Source organism: Rhipicephalus sanguineus, chromosome 8 (genome assembly GCF_013339695.2).
Source record: "Rhipicephalus sanguineus isolate Rsan-2018 chromosome 8, BIME_Rsan_1.4, whole genome shotgun sequence".
Lineage (NCBI taxonomy): Eukaryota > Metazoa > Arthropoda > Arachnida > Ixodida > Ixodidae > Rhipicephalus > Rhipicephalus sanguineus.
This window is the reverse complement of record NC_051183.1, coordinates 47,696,715-47,712,039: the sequence shown is the minus strand read 5'-3', so window position 1 is coordinate 47,712,039 and position 15,325 is coordinate 47,696,715. Positions and strand designations below refer to the sequence as shown.

Sequence of the window (15,325 nt, the reverse complement as noted above, 5' to 3'; positions counted from 1 at the left end):
ATAGATTTAGAGGCATAGCAATATAATAAGACGAATGAATAATTATTGCGGTTTTCGCCCGAAAACCGCGATATGGTTATCAGGGATCGACGTCATAGTGCAGGGAACCGCAAATTCTGACCGTCTGGTGTTCTTTAACGTGTACTTAAATCTAAGTACACGGGTGTCTAGCAGTTTCGCCTCCATCGAAAATGCGGCTGCCGCGACCGGGATTCGATCCCCGCGACCTCCGGGTCAGACTCTTCTCTTATTCTACCATGTTCGAAACCTGTTGTCATGGTGTGTGGCGCAATTGCCACAATGACGACGACAGCGGGTATGAGGCTGGCTAAAATTTGCCCGCGTCACTATATCTGCGTCTATCGCGCAAGGAAAACTGATGCGCGCGCATGTGATCTGCGCATATCATCAGGTACTACGCGATGCGACACGCGCGGCGATCATCTGAGAGATCGAAGTGCGCGCATAGAATGCACGCGAGTGGCTAGAGCATCATCGGGCTTGCTTTACTGAGGAAGCTATACGTTCAATCGAGGTACGTAGTTCTTTCTAATTCAAGCATCGCCACCGAACAATTCAATTATGTGTCTTTACCTACCTGCCCGAACTCCGATACGACTACGAAGCACACGCTAGTATAATGTAATTTACTTAACAAAACACGTTGCGGGGCTAGTTGGTGATAAATTCTTATTTAAAATATTTAGATAGTTGGATTGAGCGACCGTCCTGTCATATACTTCTCTGTCTTGTCCTCGTCAAATGTAGAGCTACAATATTTTAAGTAAAAATATAATGTAATTGTTGGGATTTTACGTCCCAAAAACACGATTATGAGGGACGCCGCATTGGAAGGCCCCGTGAATTTCGACCACCTGGGCTTCTTTAACGTGCACATATAAATCTAAGTACACGGGCCTCCAGCATTTCGCGTCCACCGAAATGTGTCCGTCGCGGCGGGGATTCGATCCCGCGACCTTCGGGTCGGCAGTCGAGCACCGTAACGACTTAGACCACCGTGGCGGGGGACACACTTGTGAAGAAGGTTACAGGTTAATTTCGGCCTCCTGGGTTTCCCAAACTTGCACAAAAATCTTAGCACACGGGTGCTCTGGTGTTTCGCACAACCATAGTAATGTGTCCTCACTGGCCGGGAATCGAACTTGCGTCCTCTTGCTTTGCAGCTAAGCCACCACCGCGGCGGCATGTTACCGCGTAACATGTGCAACGTAGATATACGTAGACCTTTGTAGTGCATGATGCAGGCACGTAGCCAGGATTTTTTTTCGGGGGGGGGGGGAGGCTTAGTTGTTCGAAAGAAAGTCTTTCCATGGCAAAAAGAAGAAAAGGTTGCCCTGGAATATAGAAGGTTGGACGAATTTCAGGGGGGGGGGGTGCCCCCCCCCCTTGCCTACGTGCCTGGCATCATGTATTGGCATCCATTGTGGACGCTATCCTGTGGTATTGTAACGTTTCGAGCGCATTTCTCGGCTAGTTCTATATTTTTATTTTACCCACTTTCATCCTTTTGAATTTAGTGATGACAGAGTATACCTGCAGTCAAAGAAGAAAGCACGATTACGAAGTGGAACTGTATATGCACCCAGTGTTTTTTTTTCTTTTTTTCAAACTCGCTTTCGCGAAATCGAAGCGAAAAGAAAAGGTAATAAATGCAGATCGTGAAACGTGACGCGCGGGTCGTAAAAGTGTTCCTTTCATCTTGCGTCACGAAGTTTTTGCGGCTTCGTAAAAAGGCGAAAGCGACTACGACTTGCGGCGATTTTCGACCTTTTGTAGTTCAACCGTATAAATAAGAAAAAAAGAAAGGAGAACTGACATGCAGTAGCATGTATTCACGAAAGACTTGGTGAAAGTGCACAGAATGCAGCCGTTAGAGTGGCTGTTCATTACTAGGATGTGTTCGAAACGTAATATTTCTGAATAGTTATGATATCTTGCCCGTGACACCACAGACTCTTGCGGCACTGATACTGTAACACGGCAGCTCGTGGTGGGTGGAACGTAAAAAATAACCTCAAAGAAAAGGAGTTAATAAACGAGATAGAACGAAAATAGTAGCACAGCTTTTTGGCCTAGTTGGAAACAGTTCGTCCTTGAGAAGCGCGAAAGAAACAAAGGGACTAAGAAGAGATACACACCGGACAAGCACTTTCTAACAACTAGTTTTATTGAAGAAAACTCCGACTTCTTATCCTAATAGAACTGCGCAAAGTACATGAACATATATTGGCGCGCATAGTGACACTTGGGAAAATGACTAAACAATCACAAAAAAAGCAGATAATAGTGATGTCTCTTTGTCAGATATGGAAACGGAAGGATGACTTGCACAGTCGTCATTGTGCTGTTAAACGAAAAAAAGCTTCTACAATTTCCCTCGATGTTTGGTTATAATGTTTAAAAAGAGTGTCAGTGTTTTCAACGAGGGGTGTGCACTCGCACTCGTTGCAGGGCGAGGTGTGTGTTAGGACGTCCTTTCAAACTTGTCATGTGCTCCCTTAATCTGGTGTTCACACACCTGCCCGTTTGACCCACATACACATGCACACACGTCATGGGAATCCTATATACTATCTTATTGTTGCATTCCACATACTTGCTTTTGTGTGCTATGGTGCAGTCTTTCCCACTTTGCTCGCTTTCACATTTTTTCTTTACTCTGCAGCACACACCGCCGATTTTTTTTGCCGAAAATACTACTTTTACGTCATATTTGCTTGCAACTTTTTTTAATCGATGGGAAAGGCCACGTACGTACGGAATTACACACACCTTTGAAAAGGAACCAATCTGCCTGTCCGTTTCAACTGCTGGTTGCTTGTCAAGTTTAAAATTCTTCAAAAGCCGCCCACACGATCTGAAGTTTTCAATAAAACTAGTTGTTAGAAAGCGCTTGTCCGGTGCGTATCTATTATTATTCCGAAGGAAAGATAACTTTTAAGGGCTCGCTTTTCTTTGTTAGACAAAATATTAATGAGAACTAACAGACAATAATGCCAAGGAAAGTACAGGGGACGTTATCTGTAACATTTAGGACATAAATGTGAAGAAAGTAAAGTGGACGAAAAGATAACTTGCCGCCGGCAGGGACCGAACCTGCGACCTTCGAATAACGCGTCCGATGCTCTACCACTGATCTACGGCAGCGGTCATCCCTCCGTCCACTCTGTGGGGTATATATGTGCATTTTAAACCTTGGAGTGTCAGTCAGCGCCGATCGCAGCCATGGCGGCGAGTGTGGAACACTCTTTTTTTCTGCCTTTTTGGCGTCACGTAGCACGTGATCTTTTTTAAGAACTGGCAGCTGACCAATAATCCCTCGCATACTACCCGAAAGCATCAAGTATGCCAGAACGAGACCCTTGCTATGAATGAAGGAAAGATAGCGTTTAGGGGCTTGTTTTTCTTTGTTAGACACAATATTAATGAGAACTAACGGACAATAATGCCAAGGAAAGTATAGGGGGCTTCTCAAGGATGAACGAAACTATTCTGTCAACACGTGGTATTTTTCCGCTTAAACCAATGTCAAGTTTATGATATTACAAATCAAGCAAAGAAGAGAAAAAAAAAAGGCTTTGCCAAAAGCATACAACTAGAGATACCGGGCAATGGCATGCGGAAAGCTTAGCTCAACAGTAACTCATGAGTGGGCCCGTGTGTTCTGAGTGAGCTCTGACATAGCAGAATTTTTATGCGCGTAAATCCTTATGAAATAAATCAATTTTACCAAATTCTGCTTGAAGGATAGGTATTTTTTCTTAGAAACATTAAATATGAGAACGAATGTCTTACGCTTATAAACATTGAGAGTTAAAAAGATTGAATCCATGCATCGAGAAAGAAAAATATTTTCTCAATGCGAGGTGGCCACGAAAAATATTTATTTGCATACCTTCAAGGTCAGCATGGTGTAGGCATTAAATAAATAAATAAATAAATAAATAAATAAATAAATAAATAAATAATAATAAATAAATAAATAAATAAATAAATAAATAAATAAATAAATAAATAAATAAATAAATAAGCACAAAAGTTAGCATATGCGCTAACACGTGCGCAAACTGATGGTAGATTATGGCAAACGCTAAACACATTCATAAAAAAAAGCAAAGTCATATAAGAGGAAAAACTTCAAACAGGAAAGCGCAACTGCGAATAGACAGTGCGAAAATATGAATCAGGTGATATGTCTAAATTTTGACCCAAGATTGATTGTTTTGCGTCTGCCTTAAAGAGGACAGTTTCAAAGGGCACTTGAAGTGGGCTCAGTAAAAAAAAAAAAAAAAAAGAAACTGACTGTAATAAAATTACCAAAATTGCCTAAAATACGCCCGTCACTCCAAGTCATAAGTAACTACCAATCCATGGAACCATACGAAACAAAATGGCTTAACAGCATTATAGTGTAGGCTGTGCAATGAACTTGGACCTTTTCGCTGTCATGAATATAAAATATATCGCGTCGCATTTCAGTTGAAATTTCATAAGATCAAAACTTACTCATCGTTTTCAATTACCTTAGTTCACTATGCAGGTTGATGTCTAAGGAAGCATTGAAAGTTTTATTGGAAAATAATGGTTTGTACAAAAGTTACGAGTTCTCGCGCAATGAAAAACAACTGAAAATCAGGTCTCGAGAAAAAAGAATTAAGTTTTCCAGACATGTCACTTTCTGTTTGAGGACAGTGTTTGAGAACCGGATAGACAATTTTTTCTGCGCCACATTTTTGAATATTTGCAGATTGTTAATATGTCAAAAATGATTGTTTATTTTCTTTTTGTTAATAGAAAAACGTAATTTTAAAGGGTGGCAAGATACCTTAAACATTCCAATATCTGAAATAGTAACAATGAAATTTGCACGGTGTTCCATTCCGTCGGCGTTTTTTGATATTGCTTTGTTCAAAGCTGCGCTTGCGAACTATATTGTATAATTTTTTATAGTCCCTACTTTTTACACTTATATTTATATGCCAGTTAGAGTCCTTGCTGGAATGGCATATAACTGGCATCCGAATGGAATAAAAAGGATGCGCGTTGCAAGCTGTGAAAGTTACGTAACTATAAAGTGGTATTTCCACATCGCAGTGGCGACGACGGGTTCGCAGACGAAAAAGACGCGGTAGTCGCGCGTCTGCATCAATCGATTGCTTGTCGCGCCGTCAGAAACAGAGAATAAATAACGGAAGCTCCACCACTCGTCGCCGCTTCAGAGAAGTGCGTACGTGCATGTGGTGTACGGGCACCAAGCGCGTGGGAAAACTTGGCCAATCTCCCGCGCTCGCGCCAAACTGCATGCGAGCTAGTGATTGGCCCGCATCTGTGTCGTCACGCGCGTTGGTTGAAAGTCTCGGTCGCGAACGCCTTTCTCACAACTCAACCAAATGCAGGCTGACGTTTAAAAACTTCAAAAGTTGCCTCGTCACCTACTTTAAGCAGACTAACAAAGAAATTGAATTTATTGCGCTCAGTATAATTTATAAATGATAAATATTTTGCACAACAGATGGCGCTACAAGTTGTGAGTGTCACATGACGTTAGCGCGCAGTGGTTGTGTTTTGAAATGTGTGGTGTCTGGTTGCGCGACTAAGTTCATGTATAAACTCACGTCACGTGCCTCGTCCGCTTCGAGGGGGAGAGAGACGGGTGCGAGGGTGGAAGAGCGTCTGCTTTTTTCGGTCAAGCGCACAAAACGTACGCACGAGCTCGGCAGACTAGTCGATTGTTATGGCTACGTGCAGATGGCTGCCAGCGTCGCCCCGCCGGAGATCGCGCCCCACGACTGTTCCGGCGCCGAGGAACACGCACCTCGACTTCGCACGCTGAGAACCGTCGGCGGCTACGCAATCTACCCCGTGTTCGTGGTTTTTTGGCTACTGCGATGGCTGTGCACGAGTGTGTTCACTGTGTTGGTGTTCGTTTTCCGCGGCGGCCGCAGCGCTCACCACGGAGAGCACCACTACGGCCATCTATCGGCGCCTATCGGCAGCTCGGACGCAATGGCGGCGTCCAGTGCGGAGCCCGACGCATCTCTGCTGATCCGACAGAAACAACACCACAAGAGGGCCTTCGACTTCATCTCCAAGGCGCTCAAGTATGACGAGGAGAATGACGGTGAGTCTGAGCAAGCTTCCTACCTCGTTAGTTTGAGGCCAATCTGCGATTAAGCCGCCGTACGGCAACCCAAAGTGCGAGTCGGTGGTTAGGGTTAGAGCCTAGTGGGGCATTCGCTCGCTCGCTCAGGAAATGTGCCTATCAGCTGGCTGACCTCTGTTGCACGTCTCTCCGGCCTGCTCGTTTCCTGAAAAACCGTCTGCGAGCGTGGTAGACGGAGGATATACGTCATGTTGCGCCGTTCAAAGTGCGTCAATGCAGCTTCGTACGAAAAGAATAATCAAAAGCGTTGGGTAACTTTCGGAGAGGAACGCTTTGACGAGCTGCTAGCGTTGACAAGTTCTTGTCAAGTCGAGCTCAAGGTTCCAAACCTCCGTCGCCTTTTCGGAAACGCTTTTTGCTCGGCCATGCGAGACCCTCGCTTTGACGCTGAGGGCAAAAAACAGTTCAGAAGAACAGTAACGATTGAGCACAGCGCGACAAAGTGTATGGGAGGAGCGCTTGAAACTGGAGAAAAAGAAAAAGTCGCTTACTGTCGGCAGCGCTCGCCTATTGCACTGTACGCCCAGTGAAATGCTCCGTTGAGGAAGTTTCCTGCCGCACCTGCGTATACGATGTCTTTTATTTCGTCTTATTTACTTGTTTTGGACGCTGTGTTTTCAGTTTTTGCTTTTCAGTTCCTGGCGTTGTCGTACTCCTCCCGCGCCTCTTTTCTCGTCCCCTCAAATTTTAGTTTTTTTTACAGAAAATCTCAACTCCTAATGGGTCGAGTCAGTCGCGTTTTTCGGAGCTGCTGGCGTCTTTTGTGCGCGCCGTTTTCAAAAATCACTTTGCCTTGAAGGCGTGTTCGCAGGTCTGGCGAGTTTTCTTTTTCATCTTTCTCCATAAGCTCACAGTTAACCTTATAGCTTCCTACGCGTTCGGTTATAGTTAAAAGAAACTCGCGACGCCCTTTCCCTTTGTAGTACTTTTTCAGAGAGTACCTTCTAGTTCCCGGCTCCACTTAAGCACTACAATACATTCACAGTATACTGGAATTGTAGGACACTTGCTGGCGTTCTTTTTTGGCGCGTAGTAGTAGGCGGCACCACTAATCTCTCTCCTCGTTACGGCTTCCTCCTCTTTTTTTTATCCAATGCCGAAGACCAACAAGCGCAGATCGGCTGCTGACCTCCTAATACTCGATGTCAACGGCCTGTGCCTGATGGCGCATTGATTTATTTCCACTCGCAGTGGTTGTCATTTGCTCCGCAGCTCGCAAATAGCAGACGATATTCTTTTTAAGGCCTGTACTCCGTGCACAGTTTAGCGGTGGCGCTACTGTCGAGGCACCCTTAGAGTTACTGTATATTCACTGCATATGTACAGTAATTTACTGTATATGGATTCTTCACTTTATATATACAGTAACTCTACTGCATATACAGTAGAGCTTATCTCATACAGCTCTTTTACTGTATATCATACAGCTCATCTACTGTAAATGGCTCAGCCGCATACAGTAATTCTGTATATTCACTGTATATGGCTTCTTCACTTTTTATATACGGTATATCTACTGGTCGATTCCACGAAAGATAGAAAAAGGTTGTATATTTGATGTTTCCGATTTTCCTGATAATTTTGTATGTTGTGCACATATGACTGCACAGCACGAAATCGCAGTTCGTTTTCAAATAATTTTTTTCAACACAGGAAAATTCGACAAGTGTCGCCGGTTGACGACGACCATTTTACGAAGAGTGCGTTTTCGTAAATTCGGAACCCTGCTGGCAGCTACTGAAGCTATATATTACAAATATCTTTCTTTTTAGCGGAAGTAGAAGTAAAGAGGAAATAGCTCTTATCATTTCATGGAATTCTGAGTAAATTATGTATTTTTAAAAATTCACGAAAAACGCTGCGTTTTTGAAAATCAGTCAAATTTGGGACGCTATGGCTACTTCTGTGAACATCTTAGCTTGTTCATATTTGCAGTATGAATAGGCCTTTATGTGAATAATGAAGCTCTGCATTTGTTTTTCTCTAATAATTTTCAAAGTAGTAAATTTTCATGCTCGAAACACCAAAAGAGAAAAGTGCTCCTCCATTCAAAAATCTATAATAAAAAAAAAACCCAATCTCAATTTTGTTCAAAGTCCCCCAAAATGTTCTCAAGGACTGCAGAATGATATTATGAAAAAACATGTTGCATCATTTTTATTACAACAAAAGCAGAAAATGTCAAACATTGTGTTTCCAGAGCGTGGTGGCCACTGCGTAAAGGACATCTCTAGTAACAAGAAAATACAGTAACACGTCTTTTTTTCTTTTCTGAGCTTCGCTAAACAACAGTAATGATCTATGGTCGGAAATTGGGAACTGTTTTGTAAAGAAAAAGACCGTTCCAATTAAATGCATTCGCGTGGTTTGCGACTTCACGCCAGTGTTAGACATCCCTCAGTCCACAGTATGCACTTTCAGTTGTAGCCCCCTTTTCTTTCATCTATTTCAGTTGAGTATAATTCATATCTTGAGTGCTAAAGAACGCATTCCATCCATGTGTCCCTTATGATGATGTGCTGTGCCAGAATTGAGAGATTGGTATAAAAGCCAAGGTCTCTTCATGAATGGAAATGAATTTCTGGAGAGCGGTCGCCAAGAGGTGTGGTTTTTGTTGGCCCAAATGTGTACGTTGTCAAACCTTATGTGATCAATGCAGAGCTTAAAAAGAATCGATTACGTGAATATTGGTGGCAGCAGTTCTGGCCACGGACAAAACACGTTTTGTTTGCATTGCATCTGCTTTGTTTTGCATATCCTTCTTTCTCTTGAAGGAGTGCTGGCAGATCTGGTTTCCCTCTTTAATTGAGCGCGCATCCTGCTTCATGACCCTCCGCAAAAGCGTCTCGATCCGATATCTTCTACGTAACGAAAATTCCGCTGCAGCGGATTTTTCTTTTTGTGCACCGTGAGGTAGTCCGTACAAAATGTCGGCCATGGCTATAACGCCTACCCATAGCCACCTTCAGAGCGTAGGATAGTGATCGCATCAAAGTGAAGCACAATTTGGATGCTTAACTTCTATCTCAGGTGGTGTTTGGCTGACTGGCACAGCCGTACTCGTTGCTGTCGTCTGCTCAGGCGGGCGTCCATCGCGCCGCCCTTTGCACCTGTCCGCCTAACGCATGCTACTCCGTTTAAGGCCTCACCGCGCTGCCACCGCACGTCCGTTTCCGCTCCGTTTTTCGTGTTCCGTTCCGCCTCTCGCGAAGTGCGGAGGCGGCGGCCGTTTTTCGTACCAGCCAAACTCGCCGGTCCCGCTCGCTTTCTCGGTCGCTGATTGGCAGAAAAAAAAAACGGTGACCTATGACGTCTTCACGCCGGCTCGTCGAGAAACATGGCGCCCGGGTGAAGCGACGAAGCGAGAACCGAGGCCTAGCAGCCGCGTAAAAAAAAGTTCATTTGGGTGTTATTGTGGTTAGTGCTAGAGTTAATCATCATCCACGGAGATATTCATCGAAAGGTAGCAAGCCGGCGCTACCTTCCTGCCCTCCTCGGTGCCTGCGATCGCCGATGGAAACCGACGGAGTGTGCTTGTGTTTACGCGAGGATCGGAGGCCACCGATTTCGTGTCTTTCGTGCCGTCGTTCGCTTTGCTTTGAGAACTAGAATGTCATCATTGTGTGTCACATGCTCATCGTACAAGAACGTCAAAAGTGTTCGATCGCCGCAAACAGCTTGTGCGATTTGTACGTGCCCCGTGTTCGGGGTTCATTCCCGCGAAATGCGTACGTGTATTGCGTGTATGCTGGTGCTTTGGGTGAACGGCCAGTCCCTGTGTGAAGTACGGAGTGATGATACACTCAATAGCGATAAGTTTTATTGCCGTCATTGCACATGTTCTGCTACGAGTGCGCTGCTTTGCCGCTTGCGATGCGCTGTGGTGAGCGCGTCGCGTCCGAAGTGCTCGATCGTGTCCTCAGTTGACGAAGTCTGCTCACAAGCAGCAGTATGAGCCTGCGATTTGCTGCAGCGGTGCTAGACGTAAAAGTGTTCTTTGCGGCGTGTGTGTGCTCTGAAGTGTGCCGTACATGTGCGCTGCCAGTACAGTTTTCTTGTGTATCAGCCACCTCGATACAGAAGCTCCATCAACTTGAATTTGCTGTTTAGCTAAAGCTCTTTGTGCACTTTGAACATTCTGCTTTCATAGAGTGCTGCGTTAGATACGCCCGAGAATGCTGAGTCATCAATGACAACTTCAGGTAGCCTTCATTTCTATCATGTGGAAATAATGCAAACAAAATTTCAGATAAAGCAAGTCGTGATGCGAGCGGCTTCTTGCTGGTGCCCAACCACAGAAACTGCTTACTGATGGTCATGTGGAGGAGAAATGCTTTAATTATCTACTAATTTCAATTTTATAATCAAAACCCCTATGCATGTAAGAGAACGGTAAAGCAATACTCTAACCAAAATTGTGAGTTCGATGTAGAATCCGATGACATACAACTGGCACCCTAACTTGCTCGAAACTTTGCTGTCAGTTTGTCCTCACAGGCTAGCTGCGGTCATGTTACAAAAGATGGCGGTTGCCCAAATCAAAGCTTTCCACTACCTTGCAGATCTGCCTTCGTTCATTCAATCGTTTGTGGCATACCTATTTTCCATGATCCTTCATTGTAATGCAAACAAAATTGACACGTATTACCCAATTAGTCTGCCTAGACGCTCCTTTAGGTACTCTTTGATGACCAATTCTGTCTGCAGCTGGTGCTGGATAATGTCTTAAAACGACTCGTACCAGCAAAACATTCACGTGAGCTATTTTGCTAGTGCTGTTACAAGTATCTGTCACTGGTTGGCTGAAAAAAAGGCAGTGACAATTTGACGTCTTCATGTCTGTTCGATGTAAACATGACACCTGCATGAAGTGACAAGTGGGAGCAGTGGCCTAGTCGCCAGCTGCATAAAAGGAGTTTATTTGGATGTTATTGTGATTAGTACCAGTGTTAATCAGCATCCGTCGAAATATTATCGAAAGGCACAAGGTGGGGCTAGCTTCCAGATCTAATCAACGTGTGCGATTGCCAATGAAAAAATGCGAAGTGTGCTGTGTACGTGAACGTTGGGTGCTGTCGATTGCGTGTGTTTCATGCCATCGTTCGCTTTGCAGGTAATTCCATGCAGGTGTAAATTGCATATGGCACATGCTCATCGTACACGAACATGAAAAGTGTTCGCTCGCTGCATCCAGCACATGCCATTTGTGTGTGTCCTGTGTTCGCAGCCAAATGCGTACCTGTATGTTGATACTTTCAGCGAACTGCAAGGGCGTGAGTGATGATACACTCAGTAGCTACAATTTTCATTGCCTCTTCATCGCCGTCGTACATGTTCTATTGCGTCTGAGCTGTTTTGCCGTTTGTTGTGCTCTGTGGTGACCGTGTAGCGTTCGAGCGAACAATGGCGTCCTTAGATGTGTATCTGCAGTGTTGCAGTGGTTCTAGGTGCTAATTGATTTGTGTTGTGCATCGTGCAATGTGTTTGTGTTACGAAGTGAACCATGCAAGCAATCAGTCACGTGTTCCTGTGTGTCAAACTATAAAAGCTGGATTTATCTGCTTATCACATGAATTTATCTGCTTCTCACACTTACTGTCTGCATGAAAAGGTACTTGTGCACTTCTTCAGGTACATCTTTTAGTGAGGTGATAGGTCTGGACATGTGCTGATAGGTCTGGACACGACCCATAGGAGGTGTTTTTAATGGGAATTTTGGGTAGCCTTCATTTTTGTTACGGGGATGTTAGTTTGAACCACAAGATTTTCATGACTAAACAAAGTGTATGGTTTTATGTTCAGACCCGAAATGTGCAGGGTGGTTAGTGCTGGCATTTGTGAGAGCAGATGGCAGATAAGCACTTATTTTGTGAGGACTGTGTAGTTAATTTAACGTTTTACATATCTTCGTGTTCTCGTAGAAGGCTACATGTGTGTAAGCATCAAAATCAGTCATTCAAATTGCCGGGCGACTTGGTGCACACTTATTTGTTTTGAGAACAGAGTAAGGGGCGTTCAGATAGTCACAGTCATAGGGGAGTGCCAGCTAGATTGTAGTTTCACGAAAATTTTATAATCGTCATGAGGTTGTGACTGTGAACAATGCAGCAGCCAAACCGGTAAAGTATAGTCTAGAATAGATTTGAGCACCTAGGGAGAGACACAAGAAGACAAGACGACTAAATGAGTTCGTAGTGGGGCGCTCGTTTAGTCGTCTTGTCTTCTTGTGTCTCATTCTTTCCGCACTCAAATCTATTTTAGACTATATGAACCACGCGCCAAGCAAAGCATTTTACTACGTAAAGTATAAATGAAGTCTTTATTGGGTAAATGTGAGCATAGCAAAGCAAGATATCTTCTGAGACCTGTACGGGTGTCAAAAGCCACAATAATGATTATAACGCATACTGTTGGGGTAGTCGGGATTAATTCTTTGGGGTTCTTTAACATTCACCTAAATTAAATATAAGCACTATATAACAGACTATCGGTTAGACTATCGTGTAGTGTGGCCAATAGCTTTGAACCCGCTGTTGGGCGATTCAGAGCGGCAAGCTGACGGGAAACAAACATGGAAAAGGCGCCATGGTCCTCTAAACCATGGGTGTCAAATACTGGCCTGCGGCCTGCAGACCTGGCCCGCACGTGACTGTCTTTGTCCCATATTTTTTATGACTTGTGACTGAATTTTTGTGACTTTGGGCTAAATTTGCAATCTGCATTGTTTTCTCATCTATTGCGATTAGTAACGCTTTGTTCGGGTATGCATGCGACGTGACTGGCCTGTGTTCGAATCCTCATGCCAAATCCCCTTCAGTAATTCGAAAATGACCCATATATGAGAAAGGCCTAGCCTCTTTCAAATATTTTGTTCTCATGCTGCTCACGATAATACACTCGTGCTGCTGAACTCTGCCCCCATCGAAATGCAGCCACCATCACCGGCAATCAAACTAGTTTCCTCAAACTTAGCAGTGTGACACTTTGCCTGCTAAGCTACCAAGACGCGTTGCAGTGATAAGTACAGAGTACAGTTGTCAAGAGTATGATGTAGCAACCAAATGTGCCAGGCTTTCATTAATGAGTCGCACTACATTTCAGCACAATCGCTCGTGCTTCCGTATGTGGTAATGTACTATGCTATTTACATCGTGCTTGTAATCTTTTAACCCTTTCCCTACCAAGCTTTTGGCCAAAAACGATGCAAAATACCGACGCTTTTTTTGCCTCTTTGATTCTACGTGTCTTTATACAACAACCAAAGTATTTTTTGCGAATATGCAGACGATGGCTTCACTGCACTGCACCACAGAAAGTGCCCCAACCTCTCCAGCCTTCGATGCAGAAAATGTCTTTTTGAAATTAAAAAATAATGTACAGGGACAAGCGAGCCGTTGAAAAGCCTTGGACGCGCCTATAGGTCGGCAAACTCACTCATGAGTCAACTCACTCAGACTCATTCAGACTCAGATCGGGCCGTGAGTCTGAGTATATTTTTGGTGAGTTTGAGTCCGAGTGAGAGAAAATAGTGAGTCGAGTTCGAGTGAGTGCAGTTAAGGAAAATATTGGTGATCCTGTGTCCGAGTGAACCCTAAGCGCAAAATATAGATCTTGAGTGAGTCTGAGTGAGCTCCACCTTTTGTTGCCGACTTATGGTCCTATCTACTCATCTTCAGCCTTACTATCAGCCGTATATCGGCTTACGTTTATACTCAAGTCTATTCACACATATCTCGGCACACTAGCATTCATGGGCCACCTCACTATTTATTGATCAGAGGGGTGAGTTGGGGAAGGGGTGCCATGACCTCCCTCCGCAAACTCTTTCATGGGAAGTTGATAAATATCTCGTGTGAGTCGCGTATTTTCTAAAATGTCCTTACTGGATCAATATATGACAATGATGATATATGATGATAACTCGTATTTGAAGGTACAAGATAAAAATGCATATCATGAGCACTGATTATGCGAGATATTGGCGTTGAGAGGATTGACGCCAGGATTGATAAAGCTAATTTTATGCCAACGGACTCATGAGACGACGTCTCAGGCTCACTCAGGCTGAGTAATATGTTGGTGAGTTTGAGTCTGAGTGAGTCCAGTGAGGAAAATTTGGTGAGTCTGAGCCCGAGTGAGCCTCAGAACAAATATATTTCTTGAGTGAGTCTGAGTGAGCTCCAGTTTTTTTGCTGACTATGGATGCGCCTGTGGGGGTTTGTTTACATCTGTCGGTGTCCACTGCCGATACATGTTGAGAAGCAGTTGTCGTCTGAATCTGATAATTTAGAAAAAAGTATGCTGTTCTGTGTAGTCGTCGCCACACTCACAGAAGAACTGAAATTCTTTTCACAAACTTAGGCAAACATGCGTTTTCTTTCGTTTTTTTTCTTAACAGAGCTGTTGCCGGCATGTGCGCGCTGCTTGCGCACAGAGGAGGATGCCATTTTCTAATTGCGGTTTCCAGAATCCAGTCCTTTCTTGATCAAAATGCATTCTATGAGCACATTTCTAAATTTTTTACTGCACTATTTCCTCAAGCCACAGAGAACTCAGCAAAATTAATCAGAGTATCTTAATTGCAGCGCCCCAAACGTATCTTTCAGTGTAGACGAGCCCAGCTCGTTTTCGGTGGGAGCAGTACAAACCGTGTCGAAGAGCTCGGCTCGTCTTTGGTAGGAAAGGGTTAAAATATGAAAACCGTTCAAGAATGTTCCAATACATGAAGGTGTCGCTTGCGACGAGTGAAAACATGTGCAACAGTTCCAAGTTAGTGAAACGCGGTCCCATCGAAAACGAAAAAAAGTACACATGTTAGTACTCCCCCTCTGAAAAGCATTGTCCCATTGCTGCTAACAGAACACGAAAGTGTGAATGCATGCAATCAAATAAATTAAGAAAGCAAGTTGGAAATAACGTCCCATAGTCCATGAGCATACACTGTAAGGTTTAAGCCGCAATACATGGAGGATTTCAGGCCATGTGCAGTGCCGTTATGACTGCATCATGCCATTGGGCTAAACGTCATAGTTCAGTGCACCACAATATTAGAGTATATTATAGGGCCCGAAGTATCGTTGCAGAAGCTTCTCGGTAAGCTCATGTTGGTGTTCCCAGCAGTAACACGGTCAATCGCTAATT

The 15,325-nt window shown here is 44.1% G+C and overlaps 2 protein-coding genes across 4 annotated transcripts in view; both read left to right on the top strand.

Moving 5' to 3' along the window:
- LOC119401829 (fructose-2,6-bisphosphatase TIGAR) overlaps positions 1–15,325 on the top strand; it is a 430,132-nt gene that overhangs the window by 89,451 nt on the left and 325,356 nt on the right. The gene's annotated exons all lie outside the window — the stretch shown is intronic.
- LOC119401827 (spastin) overlaps positions 1–15,325 on the top strand; it is a 104,893-nt gene that overhangs the window by 2,349 nt on the left and 87,219 nt on the right. The window contains exon 2 of one of the 3 annotated variants that reach the window (XM_049418395.1): positions 5,770–6,142. The exons of 1 other annotated variant lie outside the window; for it this stretch is intronic. In XM_049418395.1, the coding sequence (XP_049274352.1) occupies positions 5,770–6,142 (373 nt within the window). Of the gene's footprint in view, positions 1–5,678; positions 6,143–15,325 lie in introns of those variants that run through there. One more of the 3 variants, XM_049418393.1, reaches the window with a different exon arrangement.